Consider the following 24,442-nt stretch of genomic DNA (forward strand, 5'->3'; position numbering starts at 1 on the left):
ATTTTTAACTCTTCACAATGGTTTTATTTCTTTGGTACTGCAATCCCTGTTATTTCCCTGAACAGGTCCCCTTAATTTAGTTTCTCTTGGGCAGTGATATCTAAACATGTTTATATTATGAGTAGTTAGGACTTGTGTATTCCTACTGACTACTCCATTTTATAATGGCCAAATTCTCTCCTCTTACATCATTAGCTTATTCAATTTTGCACATAGCTCTGAGTTCAGTTCTGCTTCCAGCAGCGATTTCTCTATTACCACTTTGTTCTATTGAGATTAAATCAGAGTCTACTGCTTAAATCTCTAATTCTGAACAGATCTGAACAGATTTAGCATTCACTTTTTAAAATTTTTTTTATTTCTGAGACAGAGACAGAGCATGAGTGGGGGAGGGGCAGAGAGAGAGGGAGACACAGAATCAGAAGCAGGCTCCAGGCTCCAAGCTGTCAGCACAGAGCCAGATGTGGGGCTCGAACTCACAGACCACGAGATCATAACCTGAGCCGAAGCTGGACGCTCAACCGACTGAGCCACCCAGGTGCCCCGTCTAGCATTCACTTCTATCAGCTTTTATCAACATCTTTCACCCCTTATTTAGACACATTAAATTTTGCATTTCTTGTTACGTGGTGTCTGAATCTATGAATAAATGTGGAAACCTGGGGAGAGGGATACCTGGGAAAGGGGATGTGTGAGAGTGCACCTCAAATGCAGCACAGCACCCCTGTAACAAAAGAATGGTTCCTGGCTTTTCTGAGTGACAGAGATAACATCTCTACAACATCCTATCTCAGATAAAGGGTCATGCAATGTTTTCTTACCTTATGTCATAAGCAACTGAATTGTACTGGCCCTGTAGTTAATGCTTCCACATTTGAGCAATAGGTTATCTACCAGTTAAGTTTCAAGTTTTGTGGTTTTTTCCTGTGGTTTCCTAGGGACTTTACAGGGAGTCAAGATGCTGTTTCATAGCTAGCTAGCCAATTTCCATTCAAACCAAAGTGTAAGTAAATGTTTTGAAGTCAGTGAAAATACAAAGTTAAATATACAGTATGATTTCATGCACATAAAAATGTATAAAAAAAGACTAGAACAGGATGAAGAGTTTTCTTGAATCTTTCATATATTTTATAATGGCTATGTATAATATTAATAGAAAAAGTAAATACACTTTAATTTTAAATACATAGGCATCCTCCTAAGGATTTCTTCTTGAAGCAAATGCTTCTTAGTGGGAGTTAGGGAAAACTATAAACGTTGCTTGGGATTACTTGGGTTATTTATAGAATTTTCTTCCCAGCAGCATTTATTGGGCTTAAAGTTAAGCTTTGATTAAAGCGGTTAACTAAATGAACATAATTATAAGCTTTCCTGTCCGTGATTATTGTGAAGATGTGAATTCGGATCAAATCCCTTATAATACTCATGGCATTTATAAGGTTTCTCTCCTGTGTGGACTCTTTGATGAATTCGAAGAGCTGAGCTATGACCAAAACCCTTGCCGCACTTAGCACATTGATAAGGCTTCTCTCCTGTGTGGACCCTCTGATGGATGTGAAGATTAGAGCTGTGACTAAAGCCCTTTCCACAATCATCACATTTATAGGGCTTTTCTCCTGTGTGGACTCTCTGATGAATGAGAAGATGTGAACGCTGACTGAATCCCTTACCACACTGTTCGCATTTATAGGGTTTCTCTCCAGTGTGTACTCTTTGATGAGTGTGAAGCTTTGAACTCTTGCTGAAGCCCTTCCCACATTCATGACAAGTATAGGGTTTCTCCCCTGTATGGACCCTCTGATGGATGCGAAGATCAGAGCTGTGACTAAAGTCTTTCCCACAGTCATCACATTTGTAAGGCTTCTCTCCTGTATGTACTCTCTGATGAATCTGGAGATTTGAGCGCTGGGTAAAGCCCTTACCACAGTCATCACATTTATAGGACTTCTCTCCTGTGTGGACTAACTGATGAATTCGAAGATTTGAGCTCTGACTGAAGCCCTTACCACACTCATCACACTTATACGGTTTCTCTCCTGTGTGGACTCTCTGATGAACGTGAAGCACTGAACTCCGACTAAAACTCTTACCACACTGATCACACTTAAAAGGCTTCTCTCCTATGTGAAGTCTCTGGTGAATGTGAAGTAATGAATTTCTACTGAGGTCCTTACCACACTCAAATTTATAGAGTTTCTCTTCTGTATGGACTCTTTGATGATTGTGAAGGCTAGAGATCTGACTGAAGCTCTTACCACACATGTGGCATATATAAGAAACCTCCCCTGTGCAGACTCTCTGATGAAAGTGAACACCTAAGCTCTGACTGAAGTTACCATCAACTTCATCACATCCATACAGCTTCTTACCTATGTGAATTCTTGGATGTCTATATAGGTCTGATCTCTGAGAAAAGCATGCTGTGCTGATGGAGCACTGATAGAACTTTTCTCCAAGTTGATTTCTCTTGTGGAGAACACACTGCGAGTTCCAGTAATAAATTTCTTTGCATTTATTACATCCACAGTATTTCTCTTCCATAGAGTCTTTCAGTAAGTCATGTTGATATATCTCCCCAATGTACTCTGGACGGGCTTCCCCTGTTGAGACACAAGAATGCTGAACTATGAGCTTCTGTTCTTTTTCCATAGAGAGATTTTTCTTAGATATGCCAAGATGGCATCTGCTTCCTTGAAAACCATGTGACTCATTCATGTAGATTTCTCTAGCATAGTCTTGAGGGGTGTGTTTTGTTTCTAAGGACTGCCAGGGTATAAACTTTGTATATTTTAAGTTCCTGGGACTTCTGCCTTCAAAAGTCAGCTCATAGTTCCCATACCCTGGTACTTGCGTGGAGAGTATCAACCATTCTTGATGGTGGGAAAGGTCTTGTTGCTTGAGGTCTTTGGAATCTATTCCTTGGATGGTTTCCACATAGCTTCTATTCTTACATATCTGAGTGCTGGCACTCCTCCAGCCTTGCCAGCAGGGATGATTTTCATGTTCTAAATATCTGAATCTTCCTTCTTGGGGTTTGTAACTCTCTTTCCAGTTTCCTAGAAGAATAAGCAGATTATCCAGTGGTGAGATGAAGGTGGTGTTAAAAAATTTCCAAGTATCTCACTGACCTCCAGAAATATATGTGTATCCAGAAAGAAGGATTAGGACTTAGGATTTAGGTCTGAAATTCATGTGTTTGTTTATTCATATGTGAATCCCTTCATTCACTTATTCATTCAATCCATAGATGTACCCTAAGCATCTACTACTACCACGTACTGTTAGAAATCAAAAAATAAGGCTGACTGCTTCATGAAAATCATCTTAAAAACAGATTTAATTAGATTACTCTATTTGGGCATTGTTATGAGAAATAAAATATTTCTATTTTTCTGTTCTAGCATAGTATGATAGATTGTGTGAAAAAAGGGCTGTATTAATTCTGTACCTCTGCGTGTTCCCCTTCCATGCTGACTTTAGCTGGGCTATACAATTTGCTTTCTTTACTGGGACAATAGCAAAAGTGATACAAGCAGACTTGAAAGTGCTTGTACACTGGGGCTTGTCCTCTCTCTTGTTGGTTTTGAAAATTCTGTGACCACCAATATGTAAACAAGCCTGGGCTAGCCTGCTTGAAGAAGGATGTATGGTCAACACATCTCCATTATCCCTACTGATATCGACCCACTGCCAGACATGTGAGTCAGACTGTCCAGCCTCATTTTAGACCATCCAGCCCCAGTCAAATCACTCTATGATAGAAGTTCCATCTAACCAATGAGAATCATGGAAAATAATAAGGTTTGTTTTAAGTCACTAGTTTGAGGTAGTGTGTTATATAGCAAAAGCTAACTTGTACAAATAGTATGAAGAGAGAACAAATTTAGAACCACAAAGAATGAATTATGTGTGGAGATCTGTATTTTAAGTGAATTCCAGAAAATAAGAATAATCACAAATACCTATCAATACATAGCCTGGGTGTCTTAGAAGATGTCTTGCTCTATCTTCTATCTGTCATCTGATTTAAGACCCATTTCTGAGGATACTTCTCCTATCTCAATACAATACCTAGACAAAGAACCAAAATACTCAACAAAACTGGTCCCAGAAGAAACTAACTCTATTACCTAAGAGCTGGGATAACTTTACCTACTGACATGACATTTGTGTAGTTCTCCCACATAACCTCTCTGTAGAGCTTTTTTTGAGAAGAATCCAGGAATTTCCACTCCTCCCAAGTGAAAATAACAGTCACATCTTCAAATGTTACTGCCATCTGGTCAAAGATCAGATTTTCCAGGAAGAAGAGATCTAAATGAGAAGATGGACAAAGCAAAAGCCATTCAGCACGTAATGTAAGTAACAAAGCAAATAAAAAAATAAAGAACTTTAATAATGAAGAAAAACAAGAAAGGTAAGAGGAGACATAACAATAGCGGATGGCTAAATAATGTATCCAGTCACTGAAGCCGGATACCCGGCTTTCCATCTTAAGAAACATTTATATAGCATCTGTCTGCTAACCACTGGGCTAAGTACTTCACATATTATTTTAAGTAGTCCTCACAGTGACCCTCTCGTAGATACGATTATCATCCCTGTTTTAAAAATTAGTAAATAATAGTTGAAAAACTTAAGTCAATTCCCCCCAACCCTTTTTATTCTGGAAATGTTCATCTTCCTGCTCCAATCTGGGCTGGCTATTCTTTTTAGTGCTCCATTTTCAAGATTATATGATTCTTCCTCTTTTGTGAATTACTCCATTAATTGGGAGGCACAGGCCCAAATTAGTTCAATCAAGTTTATGAATGGTAAGTCCACGGCCACTGAAAAAAGCAAAGGTGAGACACAGACAAGGTTTTCAAAATACACTTTTGGTTTAAAGGAGAATCTCCAAGCATGGTTACACTGCATGTTTGAAGTCCTTGTCATCATTCACATGGCTGGGTATTGAATTCTAGAGCAAAAAGAATTTTTCTCAGAATCGTTTCACTGTTCATAAGCCTTCATTGTTGTTTCTAAGACTTTTTGTTTGTTTAATTCCTTTGCAACCAACTTTTTCTTTCTTTTCTGGAAATACTTTAGGATCCTCTTTTTTGACTGACCCTCTGCTTCCAATGTTAAAGATGTATCCTCAGCTTCCCTGAAGTTCACAGGGCTCATCAAATCCTTCTTATGCTTATTCCCCTGTGGAGCATTCCAGGATGGAATGTCTTTAGCCCTATGCAGCTCTTCCCACCGTTGCTCCTGTTGCCTTCCAAGTTACTGTTGAAATTTCTCATTTGCTAATGGCTCTTTACTTCATCATTTTTTTTTAGTTTTTTATCATCATGCAGTTTTAGAAAGAAGAGATAAATGTATGTATTCAGACTGCCTAAAAATACTTCTCTTAGTGGAAAGAACAGCTCATAAGTTGGTTATGTGACACATTTCTTTGATGACATATTCTCAATTCGAAAATTCAATTAAAAATGTTTAGTAAATACTACAATAAAGAAAATACATACCTTTAATGGAGGAAAACTAGAATATCATGACCATCAAGTCATTATAATCATAGCAGTTAAATACCAAAGGTTATGTGAAAAGGGCCGTTATCTCATTTACTATGACAACAATCCTAGAAGGTATAATTATCAACACTAAAGGAATAAGGAAACCAACATTTAAATGTCTTTTTTCTGATGTTTATTTATTTTCGAGGGGGGGGAGGGCAGAGAGAGAGGGAGACTGAGGATTCAAAGCAGGCTCTGTCCTGAGATTGGAGGGCCCTAACACTGGGCTCGAACTCATGGATCATCATGACCTAAACCAAAGTCAGATGCTTAGCCAGCCAACTGAGCCACCCAGGTGCCCCAGAAACCAACATTTAGCAAGATTAAATAACTTGTATAAGGCCATTCAGCTGCAAAATAGTGGTTTTTAAACCCAGGCCTACTGTAAAAGAAGTAAAACACAACTTGGTGAAGGGTTGTAAATCAAGATTTCCATGTACATCCTTATTGTGTTAACAAAAGGACAGAAGGAAGATGTATTGAAATATTCAAGGATTTCAAAGTATACCACCCAGGTACTGTTTTCCAAAAAACCTACATGAAAATCCATGTGTCAACAATGAAATATTAACCACAAATAAGAACTCAAGAATGAGAAAATTCAATGCTGTTCATTTTTAAGTGTTTATAACATAAATGTTAAAAGAGAAGTAACTTAACTTAAAAACAGATAGTTTTTACTGTGTCCTTTATTCATTCATACACACAAACATACATACACACCCCACTGAAATTTTCTCTTAACAAAGACATGACAATTCTGGTTTGCATTTCTCATGTAATATATAATGTACAACTTCACATTTCAGTACATATATACGTCCACCTTATTTGTGGTAGTTTTAAAATATGTCCACAAATTATATGATTCCCTTCCCTCCAAGAAGTGTTCCCGACACCTTGAAAGTGGACTGGACTTAGGGACTCACTTCTGAGGAATATTACATAAAAAAACAGAAGGGGAAGAAGACATGGTATGCAACTTTCAAGACTAGCTCTTAAGGGCACTGCAGCTTCCTCCTTACCCTTTTTCTTAGATCACTCTCTCTTGAAGAAGCTACCTTCTATGTGGTGAAGATACTTAGGAGCCTTGAACAGGACATGTGGCGAGGAATTGAGGCTTCTGTCCTCAGTGTGAAATGAGGCATTCTGCCAACAGCCACATGAATGAAACATCTTAGAAGATCCTCCGGCCCCAGTGAAGCCTTCTGATAACTGCAGTCCTGCTGACAGCTTGACTGCAGCCCCGTGCGAGACCCTGGGTTGGGACCACACAGCTATGCTACTCCCAGATTCCTGACCCTTAGAAACTGAATGACATGAAAAAATGTGTGTTATTTTAAACTGCAATAAATAAATAACATACTATTGTTCTACCAAGCATTCTGTTAGCGGTTAATTACTATTACAGTCAAATTGTTTTAGAAAAGAGAAAGTGAAAATTGCTAGCTCATTATGTGGCTAGTATAATCTTCACTCCAGGAGCAGATAAAGACAATATCAAAAAGTAAAATTACAATCCCATTTGTAAATGTTATAAATCTATAAAAATCCTAAATAAAGTATTAACTAATTGAATTCAGGAATATATTAAAAATATGAATCATGATTACGCATGGTTTATTACAGGAAGGAAGGACAGTTCAACATGATAGAGAAAATCTATCAACATAATTCACTATATTAATAGACTATAGAAGAAAACCATAATTAGCTGATGCAGAAAAATCATGTGATAAAGTTCATAATGTTCAACACCTATATATGATCTTTAAAAACTTTCAACGGGGCGGGGGGTGGGGGGGCGCACCTGGGTGGCTCAGTCGGTTGGTTGAGCTTTCGACTTCGGCTCAGGTCATGATCTCACGGTCTGTGAGTTTAAGCTCCGCATCGGGCTCTGTGCCGACAGCTCAAAGCCTGGAGCCTGCTTCAGATTCTGAGTCTCTCTCTCTGCCCCTCCCAACTCACGCTCTGTCTATCTCAAAGATAAACATTAAAAAAAAAAAAAAAATTAAAAACTTTCAGCAAGGGCGCCAGGGTGGCTCAGTTGGTTAAGCCTCTGACTCTTGATTTCAGCTCAGGTCATGATCTCGTGGTTTGTGAGTTCAAGCCCCATATTGGGCTCTGCACTGTCAGAGCTTGGGATTCTCTCTCTGTCTCTTGTTCTGCCCCCCTCCCCTGCTCATGCTGTCTATCTCTGTCTCTGTCTCTCAAAATAGGCAAATAAACTTTAAAAAAAATTTAATAAAGTAAAATAAACACTTTTAGCAAAGTAGAAATAAACTCCCTAAATTCGTAAAGGTTACATATTAGGAACCTTCATCAAAATCAGAACTTGAATGTAGAATCTTTGTATGTGTTCCTTTTATTATGGTAAACAAGAATGACTACCATTACTGTTGCTTTCAACATAGTACCAAAGGTCTGACAAATGCTATAAGAAAATGAAACAAGAGGCATAAGAATTAGAAGTAAAAACAAAAAGTAATTATTTGCATATGTTATTGCAGTCTATGTAGAAAAATGAACAGTATTCAAATAAACCACAAACTAAATAGAGAGCTCAGCAAAATTACCAGATACAATAAAATGACAGCATAATTGTATCAGCAATCAACTACTAGAAAATAGAGGGTATAGGGGTACCTGGGTGGCTCAGTAGGTTAAGCATCCGACTTCAGCTCAGGTCATAATCTAGCAGTTTGTGAGTTCGAGCCCGCATTGGGCTCTGTGCTGACAGCTTGGAGCCTAGAGCCTGCTTCAGATTCTGTGTCTCCCTCTCTCACTGCCCCTCCCCCGCTCGTGCTTGCTGGTTCTCTCAAAAATAAATAAACGTTAAAAAAAATAGTATCCACAAAAAAGCAAAACAAAAACAAAAAACCACTATCTTAACCAAGAACATAAAGAAATCTTTGAAGAAAATTTTTAAATTCCAATAAACAGAAAGAAGATGATCTAAATAAAGAAGAAGCATACTTCCATGTTCTTGGATGGGTTGAATTAAATTCAATATACCCCCAAATTTCCAGCTGGATTTTTTAAGGAACACAATATACTTTTTCCCCTAAAATTTACAGGGAAGGAAAAGAAGTCTATAAAGACTTAAGTAAACCAAGCAGGAAGACTTGCCCTACCAGATAGTGACATACCACGAAACTACAACATTAAATCAAAACTGAAAAAGACCAGTAGAACAGCATGGAAGACTCAGAGACTGTGTTTGTTTATATATGAAAACACATTAACAATAAAGATGGCATTAAACATAAAAGGAAAGAATGGATTATTTACTATATGGTGTTGTGAAAACTGATTGAGAAAACATAAACATGGATTCCAACTTAGTATCATATACAATGTGAACACTAGATAGATTAAAAAAGGGAAATCAATAAAGAAAATGGTGGAACTGAAAAACATTTACTATTATGAAATGAATCCAAGAGCCAGTTCTTTGGAAGAAAAATACTAACAATAAAATAGATAAATTACCAGATAGCTAGCCAAAGGGGGAAAAAAGGAGTGAGCATAAATAGAAAAAAGTTAGAATTGACATTGGGGAAGTGGGAACAGATACAAATTTAACTGAATGTGGGACGCCTGGGTGGCTCAGTCGGTTAAGTGTCCGACTCTCAGTTTCAGCTCAGGTCATGATCTCACAGTTTCGTGGGTTTGAGCCTTGCATCAGACTCTGTGCCGGCAGCGCACAGCCTGCTTGGGATTCTCTCTCTCCCTCTCTCTCTGCCCCTCCCCCACTCATGCTGTCTCTGTCTCTCTCAAAATAAATAAACTTGAAAACTTAAAATTAACTGAATGTTAGGTGGGCACTTTCTACAGCTCTTTTAAAAATTAATCTTAATAGAAATAGGAAATATATTTTTTTCCTAGAAAACCATTCAACAAGTCCTAAAGAAAAAACACCTGAACAGATCAGCTATATGAAAGAAATTGCTCAAGTTACCAAAGAACTATAGCCTTCAAAAATAACTGACCCAAATGTTTTCTAACATAAATTCTCTCAAATTTTCAAGGAACAGAATATTCAAAGTTATTAAATTATTCCAAATCATATAGAAAAACTATCAAAACTTTTAAGACATTGAGGAAAACATTGAGACAGTAAAAGTCAGAAAACTATAGATCTATACTGTGTTACTAATGAATATTGATATAAACTTCAAGGATAAAGTAAAATATAAGGCTAATAAAATCCAGCAACACCTATATTTATGACATACTGCCATACTACCACTATTATCTTATTTTTTTACAGTTCTCTGGAATTCAGGAATGGCTTGGCTGGGCAGTTCTAGTTCAGATCCCTTAGGAGATTGTTGAGTTGTCGACAGGAGCAGCAATTACTTTTTTTTAGAGGCTTGCTTGATTCAGCTGGAGGATTCATTTTCAGGGTGGCTCACTCACAAGGCTGGCAGGCTGGTTGTGACTGTTGATGGAAGATCTTAGTTTCTTTGCATTTGTTCACATGGCCTAGGCTACCTCTCAATGTACAGGCAAGCAAAAGCTGTGTCCTTTCTATGACTTAGCTTTGGAAGTCACATAGCATCACTTCTGCAATACTCCACTGATTGAGGTAATCATAAACCCCAGCCAGATTTGAGAAGAGGGGACACAGATCCTACTTTTTGGTGGTAAGAGTGTAAGTCACATTGTAAGATGAGCATGAAGAGTCCAATATGTTACAGGTGTGGTCATCTTTAGAAAATGCAGACGCAATCTGCTACAATATCAAAGCAAATTGTAGCATGACAGAATGGTGCTTTTTTTAAAAGGTAAACAAAGGAAGGCCCAAATGAAGAAAATATTAACTATAAACTGTCATAACAATGTTAAATAAGAAAAGCCATATATTTTAATCAGTGCCAAAAAGGTACTTCTTAAAATTCGGTATGGATCCTTCATTTAAAACTACAAACAAATCAAGTTAGCAAAATAAAAATAAAGACATGTAAATATATCTCAAATCCAAAAGTAAAACATTAAAGGCATACCCAATAAGACTGGAAACTTGACAGAGATACTGCAAATTCACTATATTTAAACCACTGATGAAACCACTTCCCAAAGCAAGTAGAGGGTATGGTATATGGGAAACCAAAGAAAATCAACGGAAAATTATTAATAATTATAAGGGAAGTCAATTCTAATACTAGGTTTGTACCCTAGAAAACAAACACATGTATGCCAGAAGATACATACAAGTTTTTCAGTATATCAAAAAGACTGGAAGCAAAACAAAAGGCCCAACAACAGTAGGATGGATAAATAAGTTGTTGGTCATACTGTGAAAGCATACACAACAGTTAAAAAAAACTTTAGGTACATGAATCAACATGGATACACTGTAAAAATCTAACATTATACTAAAGAAGCTATTCACAGAATAGTTATATAGAGTCCATTTATATAAAACTAAAAAAAATAGGTAAGGAATAATAAACATAACATTTAAGATAGCAGTTGCCTCTCTAGGAAAAGGAGGGAATGAAATTGTGGGGTTAGCAGGGTGGCTTTTAAAAGTATTTGCTGGTCTAGGGGCCCCTGGGTGGCTCAGTCGGTTAAGCACGTCTAACTTCGGCTCAGGTCATGATCTCGCGGTTTGTGTGTTCGAGCCCCACATCGGGTTCTGTGCTGACAGCTCAGAGCCTGGAGACTGTTTCAGATTCTGTGTCTCCCTCTCTCTGCCCCTTCCCCACTTGCACTCTGTTTCTCTGACTCAAAAACAAACAAACATTAAAAAAAATTAAAAGTATTTTCTGGTCTAGATGGTGGGCATTCATGTTATTATATTTTAATTTATACATATATGTTTTAGTATGTTCTTTTGCATGTATGAATGCATCACAATAAAAGTTCAAATTAAGTAACCATGTGAAGTTCAGACATATAGTCATTAAAAGTTATTTGTAAAACGACATTTACAATACCAATTAAAAAATAAAATTCCTGGGATGCCTGGCTGACTTAGCTGGTTAAGTGTCTGACTCTTGATTTTAGCGCAGGTCATGATCTCGTGGTTTGTAAGTTTAAGCCCAGCACCAGGCTCTGTGCTGACAGTATAGAGCCTGCTTGGGATTCTGTCTCCCTTTCTCTGCCCCTCCCCTGCTCACAATCTCTCTCTCTCTCTCTCTCTCTCTCTCTCTCTCTCTCTCAAAAATAAATAAACAAAAACATTAAAAAAATATAAATTCCTAAAAGCTTAACAAAAATACTTAGAACTTAGATAAATGTAGCTTTTAAATTTAGAAAGCACTCCTCAATCTTAGGTAGGAGAAATAAACATAATTTTGTTCTCATTAAACTTATCTACATATTCAATGATACTTACAGGTTTGGGGGTGGGTCTGAGAAACTGATTTTCAAATACTTTTGTGGGAGAAAGAAAAACCATTATTAAAAAGAAATGACACCCAAAAAACAAATAATCCAGTGAAGAAATGGGCAAAAGACATGAATAGACACTTTTCCAAAGAAGACATCCAGATGGCTAAAAGACGCATGAAAACATGCTCAACATCACTCACCATCAGGGAAATACAAATCAAAACCATAATCAGTTACCACCTCACACCTGTCACAGAGGCTAAAACTAACAACTCAGGCAACAACAGATGTTGGCGAGGATGCGGAAAAAGAGGATCCCTTTTGCACTGCTGGTGGGAATGCAAACTGGAACAGCCACTCTGGAGACGAGTGTGGAGGTTCCTCAAAAAATTAAAAACAGAACTACCCTACAACCCAGCAATTGCACTACTAGATATTTATCCAAAGGATACAGTAGTGCTGTTTCGAACCGGCACATGCACCCAAATGTTTATAGCAGCACTATCAACAATAGCCAAAGTATGGAAAGAGTCCAAATGACCATCAATAGATAAATGGATAAAGAAGATGTGGTGTGTGTGTGTGTATGTGTGTGTGCATATGTGTGTGTGTATGTGTATAATGGATTATTACCTGACAATCAAAAAGAGTGAAATCCTGCCATTTGCAACTACGTGGATGGAACTAGAGTTTATTGTGCTAAGCAAAATTAGAGAAAGACAAATATCATATGACTTCACTCATATGTGGAATTTAAGATACAAAACATATGAACATAAAGGAAAAGAAGCAAAAGTAATATAAAAAGAGGGAGAGGGACAAAACATAAGAGACTCTTAAATATAGAGCACAAACAGGGTTGCTGGAGGAAGTGTGGGTTGAGGGATGGGCTAAACGGGCAAGGGGCATTAGGGAGTACACTTGTTGGGATGAGCACTGCATATTATATGTAGGGGATGAATCACTGGATTCTACCCCTGAAATTATTATTGCACTATATCATAACTAACTTGGATGTAAAGTAAAAAAAAAAAAAAAAAAAAAAGAAGAAGAATTAAAATAAAAAAATGAGAGGAGACTAACCCAGTGGCATATTAAAACTCTGTAACTCTGTAATTATAACACCATGAGGTTGACACAGGAATAGACAAGATCAATACAAAAGAATAGAAATCTGGAAATGGACCCAAATATAGCAGAGAATTCAAACATGATAAAGGTAATATCAAATTTGTGGGGATAAGATGGCTTATATATGGTGCTGGGATATCTGACTAGCCATTGGCCAAAAAAATATATTAAACTAGATTCCCTGCTCAATTCTTATGTTTTAGTGACTAGAAATAGTTGTACATTATATTGTAAATAATAACTAACATAATAGCAACCAATTCTTACTGATTCTATTTGTCCACCACTGTGCTGGGTTTTACATATTTGACCTTATTTAACCTTCTTAACCCTACTAAGTTCTATTTCCCCACTTCAGAGATGAGAAACTGGTTAGGTAATGCAATCTAATTCACGTAACTGAGAAGTGGCAGAAGCATGAAACAAGCTTAGATAGTGGACCCAGAGCCTGTATTTTGACCAATATTCTATATTAAAAAAAAAAACATACTGAAAGGTTAATATATTCAATATCTAAAACTTACAAGTAACTTTTACTTCCTTTTTTCCCAAAATGGGCTATCTTCCTTCCTTTTATCCTTAAATGAGGAAAAAGAAAGGCTAAATTCCTCTTCATTGCCCATTAAACGCACTATATATATATACAGGAACAAAATTAAATACACGTCGACAGCAGAATTGAGAGATGGTTCCATGAAACAGGACAGCCCCAAAAGTGATCTGTGTGTACAACTGTGTAGGTGTGTGTATATGTAATGAAGTTAGTAATTTGGTATATAAACAAGTAGCACTACAACCAATGGAGAAAGTAAATGTTGCAAGAAAAATAAGAAAGTGGGAGGTGGGAAAGAATGTTTAAGTTCTATCATTTCTCACACCAAAACAAATACCTGAAAGGCTTCAGAGTTAAACTTTTAAAATACTTGAAACTATAAAAAAATAATTGAGGAAAATGAAAGTAATTATGTATTAGATTTGAGGGTGAAGAAGAGCTCTCAGAGCATAAAATTGTATTAATGAAAAGAAATAAAATTTCACTCTATACAGATTTGAAACTTACATGAACAAATAAGTCCCAAAAGGCAAATGACAAAAGGGAGAAATATAGCAATTAGCAAATGGTTTGTATCTTTTACATACAAAGAATACTTTTCATCAAATAGAAACAAAAAATTCAGTAGGAAAAAAAAGTAATGCATGTCAAGAGGCATACATTATTTATGTCAAAGAAAGAATGCAAATGACCAGTAAATGCATGTAAAAAATGGTCAACCTTTCTAAAGATTAAAGGGATGCAATTAAAGGCAAAATCTTAAATACTCAAAGCTGGTAAAGGTTCAGAGAGAGAGGACCTTTCATCAAATGGTTACAGAAGTTAATTCATGTAGTATTTCTAAAAAAGTTTTTCAAAAGCCTAAAATATAGACATTATATTCTTTGGCTCTGTTATCCTATTTCTCCAAGTGTATCTTGAAAGACATAAAGAGAGATACACTTAATAAATTATGTATAAAAATATTTAATAGAAAATGTTTATAAACAGCAAAATATTGAGAATTACTTTAACTCTTCCCCAAAAAAGAAAATTTAAAGTACATATAGCTGGAAGGGAACATATATACCTAGAGTACAGTACACATACCTGGAATGGAATACGAGATAGTCTTAAAAACTCATGTTACCAAAAAACATTTGAAAAAATGTCAATTATATGTTAAATGAAAAAAATTATACAAAAACTGGCCATCCATAATTCAACAAATATTCAATGAGTGCTTACTCATGCCATGCACAGTTCTATGTACTGAAAATGTTCTCTGCCTTCATGGAGCCTATTTCTCATGTTCAAATTTTTTTTATATATACTAATCTACATATATGCATGTTAGATTACCTATGTGTCTACTTTTGTACGTATGTGTACATATTAGTGTTTTTACAGGTTAGTATGTATTTGTATCGAATATTAGATAAAAGACTATAAGTAAATAGATCCAAATGTCAGTAATGGCTGCCTCTGGTTGATGTGCAGGGGACTGAGTGGTGCACAAGAATAAGTAACCAATTAAACATAAATAGCATAGCTTTCCACAATCTGACCTCACCTTATACATGCATACTTAGGTTCTACTGTAACTAGCTCTGTTTTCTTAGTTTTCCCCTCAATTTCTGCCTGAGACTAAATGATGATCTTCCCATCTAGAATACTACCTTCCTGTTCATGATGATTTTTTCAAACCTGAGTTTCTATTCCTGTCTTTTGAGTGCCACTCATTCTAACACGTTAATGTTTGCTAACTTGAGAAATTATTATTGACCTCATATGGTTTATCTCCTCAGCGTTCAGAAAAAAATTCTTATATTTCTTGATCTCAGAGCATCAAGAATGGTACAAATTTTACAGTAGACCTGAATGACTGGCTGAATAAATGAGTAAATATTGGGAAAAGACACTGGGTGGGAATAGGAGGTTTGGAAGTTTGTCAGCCAAGTGAGGAACATTTTCTACTCTGGTTCATCCATCCCCACTGCCACTTCCACTATTCCCACCACCTATGGATAGTTCCAGGGGTATTTTATAAATAAGAAAAGACATTCCTACTCACCTGGGATCAGACTATGAAGAAAATAGTGAACATTGCTTCCTCCTTTATGCTCCTCTTTTAGGGAAGGGTGGAGTTTTGAGGAGTCTGAGCTGAGGGAGAAGAAAGGAGGAATGAAAGACTGGGCATGCCTTGCAATCATCCCCACATACTAACTGGGTGTGACCCCCCAAACCTCCTAGAAAGAGGCCAGAAAGAACACAAGAACGTTTCTGTTCCTTTTCAAGGGCCAGATAGGAGAGTTATGAGAATTGGAACCAGGACTTAATTTCTGAACCTTTAAAAACTTCAAAGGTACAATTCTTGTTTGGGCATGAAAACAGAATTTGATCTCACAGTCCCTCCAGGGATGCAGATGCTCTCTAATGTAATTTAACCTCTCTGAGCCCCAAGGCTTTCCTAATTAATTATTAACAAAAATAGTAAAATAATAGAAATAGGGCACATATTTTCTATTCTTATTTTTCTTATTTTGTTCAATCAGTAAAGTAGAAAGATAATTCCATTGCTCTTCTCTACTTAATACACAGAAATACTGGATTTACTATCAGAGTTCCTAGAATCTTACAGAATGGTCCCAGATCTAGCGTTCCCTGGACCTCATCAGTCTCTGTCACTAACCACTTGTAGAACTTTGAAAATGACCAAACTTCTAGACCTCCCAGGGCCTCACTTTCCTCACCTGCAAAATGGGGGCATGAGCCTTTGCTACCCGGGTCCTGCCTTGGTGATCACAGGTCCCTGGGGAAAATGATAAACAGTTAAGAGCCCTCTTTCTCTAGAAAGAAAAAAAAAAACGACTCGTGGACGGCCCGAGAGCAGCATAGCTTTGGGCTCTCCCAACGCGCCACGGGCTGCCCGAGTGTTTTTGGACTCAGACACACAAATGGTTCTCAAGGAGAGGGATCTCCGTGGCCTCTGCTCCCGCAGCGCAGATGCGCGCGGCCTCCGTTCCATGTCCAGACCCCCGACCCGAGCTTCGCCCCAACACCTTCCAGTCCCAAGCACCCCGGTCCCGGGGTCAAAGCTGCCTCTGTCCTCCTCTCTCCTTCCCCTTAGTCGGTTTTAATTTGGGGAGGGCGACTGTGAAGGACCCACCTACACTGGTGTCTTCGGGATTTCTAAGCCGGGAGCTTCTTGGCCCCACACCCTCCCTTTTCTGCCACTTTTTCTTCAGCCACAGCTCTCCCCGCTTCTGGCTCGGTGCTCCCGACAATCCGCGTCACTAGTGGAACCTCAGAGGGGGCACAGGACCGGCCAAAACAGTCCGTCTACACAAACAATGGCCGCAGCCCCGCTAGACCGAAAAGGAAGCCCCGGGCCTCCAAATAGACACTCGGAGTGTTTCCATGGAGACGAGAGGGGCGGGGCGGGAAAGGAAAGGAAAGCGCCGGAGAACGTGGCTCCTGATTGGACAGAAGGCCCGGGACTCAGTTCGGCGGTCCGTCGCCGGCGTTCGGGCACCGGAGAGCTGAGTTCTCCGAACTCTGAGTGGAGAATAGGACCGAGTCACCGCCCGCCCCCCCGCCCCGATGCTAACGAAATAGGGCTACTCTAGGTGCTTTTAGGGACTCTGGAAAGGCGGGGGGCGGGGGGGGGGGGGCTGGGGATTCAGGGAATGGAGCGGCCAGCCTCGAAGAATTCTGGGACCCTCACAACCCGCCAGTGCGGAACTCCCCAACAGGAACCTGGGGAAACCCTTGCTGTCACTTCGCCTTTGGGGGGAGAGAGGTGGTTGCTCCCACTGTCCTGAGCCCTCGGCAGAATAGGCACCCCACTAGCTCTGGCCCGAGCATTGTCCTTAAACTCCAGGTTGGAGTCGCGCAGCCACAAAGAGGACCTTATAAATTCCAGGTTACGGTTGCCCAGGACCCGCTTGGCTTCTGCTGACTCGGTAGAGGGGTCGCGCTTTCCTCCTTCCTCCCTCTTCTCTTTCTGCCAAGTCCCGGGCTCTCTGGAGAGTCCTGGCAGAGAGGAGAAAGACAAGGTGGGGACCGAGGTGGAGCCGTGGGAAGGAGTTCTAGAAAGAGATCCAATCACCTGCTCTTCTATTATCTTGTTCAATGTTCTCTTAAGAAAATATTTTCATTTCCTTAGGCGCTTCTCCTCAAGCTTGGGCTGGATCAGTAGTATTCAAATATTGGTCAAGGAACGTTTTTTAGGGTAGTCTTTAAAAGCAAGGGACTCGTTGGATTCTATTCTGACCACACCACCCACTCAGGATGTGATCTTGGCTGAATAACAACCTTTTTGTGTCATCATTAAAATAGGCAGCATAATAATTTTTTTTACCGGCTTGTTGTTAGAATTAACTGAGTTAGTGTCGTCAAAATGCTTAAACTGGTCCCTGGCACATAGGAAGTACTCTATAAATGTTAAACTATGTATTTACAGTTCAACGTTTAGCAGAAGTGGGTGGTCCAGGGCCTACCCGTCTGGCCTCCACTAGGAAATGAACACCTGAATTTCTTATGACTCCCAAAATCACCTTTTGAAAATCATTGTGTGGACCCCCTCTGGCTTACACATTCAGAAGTTATATGGCACAGAGCTTAAGAGCTTGGGTTTTGCTGTCTAAAAGAACTGACTTTAAACTCCGTGGTGTTACCCATTAAGTGATGTTGGGCAAGTTATTTAATCTTTCACCCCCAGTTTTCTCGTGTGTAAGATGAAAATTTTAATAAGATTTTAGTTAAGATCCTGAATGCATAGACATTGACCAGTAAGAGCGAGCACTGAGGTGGGCTGCTCTCCCACACTGCTTCCAACTGGTAGAGTATTAGTCCTGATTGTTAAGGAATAGTGGGATAATCCATGCAATTTGCTTTTCAGCATTCCTGGCACATAAAAACATCAAATGTTAGCTGGCAATATCACTCTTTATAGTCTCATTTTTAAAATGCACTTTTAGGGGCACCTGGGTGGCTCAGTCGGTTAAGGGTTTGACTTTGGCTCAGGTCATGATTTCACAGTTTGTGGGTTCAAGCCCTGTGTTGGGCTCAGTACTGACAGCTCAGAGCCTGGAGCCTGCTTCAGATTCTGTATCTCCCTCTCTCTGCCTTTCCCCTGCTCACACTCTGTGTGTGTGTGTCTCTCTCTCAAAAATAAATAAACATTAAACAATTGAAAAAACAAAAGGATTCAGAGTCTGTATCACTCAGGCCCCCTCCATCTGAAGAAACAGTTCAAGAAAGCATTCTAAACAAATAGCAAATAAAGATGGAAATAAATCAGAAAAATTATGGGAAAGGAAGCAGAGGAATTCATGATGTAAAATAAATATGAACCTAAAGTAACATATAATGCAATATATTATCAACCCATGTGCTTAAGGTGAATGGACTGCATTTTCTTATATAAAGGGAGAGACAGACTGGGTCAAGCAACAAAATCCAGGCATATGCTGTTTACAATAAACACCTGTGAGGTTGGTCAAAAAGCTACCAGGCAAACAAAAAGCAGAAATTTCAGTATTACAGAAAACTAATTGAAAGTTCAGAATCAAAGAGATGGATCTTATACATTGATAAAAGGCACAATTTACAAGGAAGCATAGTAGTATCAAACCTGCTAAATACATAAGGCAAAAATTTATAAATTCTGAGGACTTGATAAATACAATTCTATGGGAAAATTCAGTACATTTGTGTCAGACTTAGATCTAGGAGAGTAAAGATAAGGTCCTACAGAAATTGAGTAGTATAATTAAAAATCTTGATTTAAGAGGCATATAGAAACTTCTATCCCTAGAATACAGAACATATTTTTGTGTCCATATAAAATTAACAAAAATGAATTATGAGCTTTGTCGTCCTCATCCATAGATGATGCATGTGCTTTTAATTGCCTTTATTATTTTCCCACCTTATTAGTGCAGTTTTACTAAGAATAGTGTCTCTCCTTCCAGCTGCAGGGGCATGAGGAGACATGTTAACATTTTTTCTAAGATGCTTTTTTGCTAGTAGTTATTAAGAAGTTTTGCATTTTCCATTTTATTATTGTGCACTTTAAGACAAAGAAGCCCCGAAAGATTAAACTGTAGCAAAATAGAGAAACAACAAAGCCGAATTATCTTTAATGATGATGCAATAAAGGCAAGTGATGCTCTTCCTCACAAAGTTGGCTTTTCATGACAAGGCTAAACCAAAAGGGAAAAGAAACAAAAAGGGTTGCACTGAAATGTATGACACTGGGGTGCCTGTGTGGCTCAGTCGGTTAAGCATGGGACTCCTGATTTCACCTCAGGTCATGATCTCATGGTTTGTGAGTTCGAGCCCCAAATGGGTCTCTGCACTGACAGAGCAGAGCCTGCTTGGGATTCTCTCTTTTCCTCTCTCTATGCTCCACCCACCTCTCAAAATAAATAAATTTTTAAAAAATCTTTAAAATGTATGTATATTATACTTAAGTGCTTATGTAAAATTAAATATATCAGGTATATGTAAATTAAATGAAAATGGGGGAAAAAAGTCAAATTTACTTTTACTAAGGCACAGTTTGGGACCCTCAGCTTCTGAAACTTATTTTAACCATCTCAGTTTATTTTCCATGTAATAAATGTGTTCTATTTAATGGTTTTATAAGCATGTTGGAAATGGTTTTGGAACCCAAACCTGTAACACTCCTAGCTTCTCCTAAGATGTATGTACTTGCGAACTTTGGATGTTTTATTCCCAGCTAGAAAAGGTCCAGAAAACTGTGAGGCACGAAGCAGGTGCTCAGTAATTATATGGTTTACTGGATGGGTGAGTAAAGTGATGCTGCCTGTTGGGGGTCATCCTGTCTGGGAAAGCTCGTCTGCAGCCAGGGTCCAACTCTCAGACCCCCCCCTGGCGCACGTGTTCTTGGTTAACCGGAAAGGGAAGGAGTCACGCGCCCGCACGGGTGCTACGCTCAGAGGACACTAATCGCACACTATCCTCTGGGAGGAGCTGTGCCTACCAGGCGAGTCTGAGGCTCCTGTGGGGCGTGGGCGCGTGGGCGCAATGCCCCCTCCGCCAGCCAATGGGAAAAGGGGCTCACCGGCCAGGCAGAGAAGTGTCCGCGCCTGGCGCAGCCCTCCACGTGTTTGCTCCAGCGCGCAGCTGCGTAGGGACCTCGCGCATAAAAAGTCCCAGTGAGCTCCCATTTCACGTCAAGCAGCAAGTATCTATTGAGGCGTTTTTTTCACTTTTCGCCTTCCCTCTTTGGCTTGTGGCTTTCAGCACTGGGATTTAACCCGCTCTTGACCCCCTCTGTGACCCAAGGTATGGAATGACCCTCCTCTTCCCCGGCGGTGTATTGCCTGTTCTAAACTAGCATGTTAGGTCCTGTGAGGGCCTTTTCAGCACCCATATTCTTAGGGAAGACAGGGAAGGGAATGGAGACCCCGACCCGTGGTCCAGAAGGAGGAACCATCAGACCCCTCGGGTAGAGAACGCGGTGGGCCTATGGACGCGGGCCGGACCGCCGAGAGAGACCACTTGCCCTTTGCGAGGCCGCGGTCACTCCGACCCCAGTGGGTACGTGGGTAAGGAGTCTGCTTCGGGTGGGGACCTTGTGTGGTCCTTAACTCGCGTGCAGCACCTGTTTCTTAACAGGTCAGGTGGTAGGATTATGCTCACTTTCGTCATACCTGGTAAATAAAGGCACTCCTCTCACATTCCATCCCGGGAGCAGGTGTTTAGCCTTCAATCTGGAAATAATCTCTCCACCTGAGCTCTGCCGTTTTTCCTCTACTTTGTGCCCACTCTCAGACCTTCATCCTACTGAAGGTGAAACAGCCAAAAACTTTACAGACCCTGTGCTCCACGCTACCGGTTTCTCTCTCTCCTCCTTACTAGCAAAAGTCTAGAAAGAATAGTGCATGCTTGCTCCCTGTACCAGTCACATCTACCCATAGTAGTGAGATTTTAAATAACTCCCAACCCTTGTCCCCTAGCAGTGACCTAAAATTGCCCTCTCTACAGTGGTTACCAGTGAGCTCCCACCTGCCAAATTCAAGTGCAGCCAATGGGCATTCATTTCTTCGTCTCTTTGGAATTTGACAAATTGATGTTGCCTTCCTTTTACCTTTCGGTTTATTTAAGGAATGTATTCTGATTAAAATTGTCACAAATTGTCTTAAACCCAAAACGCAACCATGGTTAATATTTCGGCATATTTTCTTTGTTTTTATGCAGAGGTTTTGTTTGAATTACTTAGATCTAATGCTGATTGTCTTACCATATGCTTTTAACCCAGCACGTGTTGCTTGTTGCTGCACAAAGAGGTCATTTTAAGGACTGAAAAATCAAGTGTGTGCCATATTTTTAACGCATTTGTTTCATTAATCATAATTTTAATTTGACAATTATTTACTTTTTAAAAAAATATCTTTATGCATAAAACTTTACTTCTATAATTGGGATTCTTTCCATTGGAGAATTTCCCAGAGAGAGGTTACTGATTGAAAACTCATGCAGTGTTTTTAAATTTCTTCCTAGTTGTGGACATGCGGCTTTCCAAGGGTATACCTATTAACATGCTGACAGTATCAGCTGCAGTTGATTCTCATCATCATGTTGTATTGGTTTTTTAAAGTTAAATATTTTTGCCATTTTGATTGTGAAATGTCATTGGTATGTATTAGTTTTGATATCTGCTTAGGTTTGAACATTTTCTGAAATACTCGTTAGCTATTTACCTCTTTCCCCCCTGTATGAATAGCCCATTAGCAATAATTTGTTTTTAGTGCTTTTCCAACCTATTTGTCTTATGTCTTTCTGGTAATGTTAACCTTTTTATGTAAAGTATTTCTTTTTTAAGCTTGTTTATTTAGAGAAAGTGCATATGTACCTATGAAAGCAGGGTAGGGGCAGAGAGAGAGAATCCCACGCTGTCAGTGCGGAGCCCTATCTGGGGCTCAGACTCACAAACCTGGAGATCATGACCCGAGCGGAAATCAAGAGTCAGATGCTTAACCAACTGAGCTACCCAGGAACCCCTGAACCTTTTAAAAATAACCATATTTTAGTGTGAACTATAGTTCACATAGAAGACAGCATTAAACATAAGTGTGCATCTTAGTGAGTGATTGCCAAGTGATCATCCATGTAGACCCATAGGAAGCCAAGGAAAAGAACTTACCAGAATCTAAACACCTCGAGGGCATGTCCCTGATCACCAACACCTCCCTAACTGAAGAGGTAGTGTTAGATCTACTTTTATAGGTAGTTACCTCCTTACCCCAGCCTATGTAAAAAGTATGGTTTTAACACCTATACGTGCAACCATAAACAGTATAGTTTTCTTTTTTTTTTTTTAGTTTTGATTTTCTTTTTTAAAAAAAAATTTTTTTTAATGTTTATTTATTTTTGAGACAGAGAGAGGCAGAGCATGAACTGGGGAGGGTCAGAGAGAGAGGGAGACACAGAATCGGAAGCAGGCTCCAGGCTCTGGGCCATCATCAGCCCAGAGCCCGACGTGGGGCTCGAACTCACGGACCGTGAGATCGTGACCTGAGCTGAAGTCGGACGTTTAACCGACTGAGCCACCCAGGCGCCCCTAGTTTTGATTTTCTATAAATGGAATTATATGGTACTTAATCTTTCTGGGACTGGCTTCATTCATTGATGATATTTGTGAGATTCATCCTAGTGACAGGGAGCTGCATATCATATATGTTCATTGCTGTATAGGATTTCATGGTATGAATTTACCACAGTTTATTTATTGGTTCTATAGATGGGCTCCTGGATCTTTCTAGTACTTGGGAATTACAATCAATGCTGCTGTGGCTATTCTTAAATATCTCTTAGTGTTTGTGCACCCATGTTTCTGTTGGGTGTATTCTGAGGACAGTAATTATAGGCCATAGGGGATGCAGATCTCCAATTAAAAAAATATAGCCATTTTATTTAGAAATAGTTTTAGATTTACAGAAAGAGTTCTTACATACTCCTCACCCAGTTTCCCCTGTTTTAACGTCTTGTGTTACTATTGTGTATTTGAAACCACTAAGGCAATCAATGAAGACTATCAACTAAGTCACACTGAATTCAGATTTCACTACTGTTTCATAGTACTTTTTCTGTTCTTGGGTCTTTTCCAGGATATTGTATTACATATGGTCATCTTGTCTCCTTTGGTCTGTGACAGTTTCTAAGTCTCCCCCCCTCCCCATGCCTTTTTTTTTTTTCTTTTTGATAACCTTGACAGTTTTGAGAACTACCGATCAGGTATTTTGTAACATGTCATTTTGGGTTTGTCCGATGTTTGCCTCATGTGTAGACTGGGATTTGGGGTTTAGGGGAGGAATATGACAGTGGTGATGTACCATTTTCCTCACATCATTATCAGTGGTACATACTATTAACAATGACCTATGACTGATTGTATTAACCTTGATCACCAGGCTGAGACAGTGTTTATCAGGTTTCCCCACTTAGCAAATCACTAAGCATAGTCCACACTCCTGGGTAGGAGGGGAACGGGGTTAAGATCTACTTCCTGGAGGAGGGAATATCTACATAAAATATTAAATTTTGAATTCTTTAAGAGAGATTTGTCTCTTTCCCTTCATTCATTCATGTATAGCCATATGGACTCCTGGATATTTGCTTTCTACTTTGGGTTATAATAATATAGTATGTTATTTTGGCCAGTGGGAGCTCTTTTCAGTTGGCTTCTATGTCCTTTTGATCTACTCCATCCTTTTTTCCTTTCTGGCACTATGAGCTCTAGGCTTTTATATATTCCCAGCCCCAACTCTAGAACCTGCAGTTTCTTCAAGGAGCCCTGATTCCTTTTATTGGAAAACAGTATTAGAACCAAGATCTGAGTCTGGGT

The 24,442-nt window shown here is 39.1% G+C and overlaps 2 protein-coding genes across 11 annotated transcripts in view; one reads left to right on the plus strand and one right to left on the minus strand.

The window, feature by feature from the left end:
- Positions 1 to 1,105: 1,105 nt before the first annotated feature.
- Positions 1,106 to 16,996, minus strand: ZNF214 (zinc finger protein 214). 3 transcript variants are annotated; one of them, XM_006937056.3, is made up of 5 exons: positions 16,733 to 16,996; positions 16,317 to 16,375; positions 15,638 to 15,726; positions 4,153 to 4,314; positions 1,106 to 3,056 (listed from the first exon to the last, which is right to left on the minus strand). In XM_006937056.3, the coding sequence occupies exons 2-5, from the start codon at positions 16,331 to 16,333 to the stop codon at positions 1,360 to 1,362; spliced, it is 1,965 nt and encodes a 654-aa protein (XP_006937118.1). In that variant the 5' UTR covers positions 16,334 to 16,375; positions 16,733 to 16,996; the 3' UTR covers positions 1,106 to 1,359. The 3 variants fall into 3 exon arrangements, with proteins under 3 accessions (XP_006937118.1, XP_006937119.1, XP_044894817.1); XM_006937057.3 differs by lacking the exon at positions 16,317 to 16,375; XM_045038882.1 differs by lacking the exons at positions 15,638 to 15,726; positions 16,317 to 16,375; positions 16,733 to 16,996 and adding exons at positions 6,584 to 6,868; positions 7,369 to 7,404.
- A 3,512-nt stretch (positions 16,997 to 20,508) lies between these two features.
- Positions 20,509 to 24,442, plus strand: part of NLRP14 (NLR family pyrin domain containing 14) — a 286,975-nt gene continuing 283,041 nt past the window's right edge. For 3 of the 8 annotated variants that reach the window (XM_045038890.1, XM_045038889.1, XM_045038888.1), the window contains exon 1: positions 20,509 to 20,880. The gene's annotated coding sequence lies outside the window, so the exon portion shown is untranslated. The remainder of the gene's footprint in view (positions 20,881 to 24,442) is intronic. The other 5 variants (XR_006586349.1, XM_045038891.1, XM_045038887.1 and 2 more) reach the window with 5 other exon arrangements.

The sequence above is a fragment of the Felis catus genome, chromosome D1 (assembly GCF_018350175.1).
Source record: "Felis catus isolate Fca126 chromosome D1, F.catus_Fca126_mat1.0, whole genome shotgun sequence".
Taxonomy (NCBI): Eukaryota; Metazoa; Chordata; class Mammalia; order Carnivora; family Felidae; genus Felis; species Felis catus.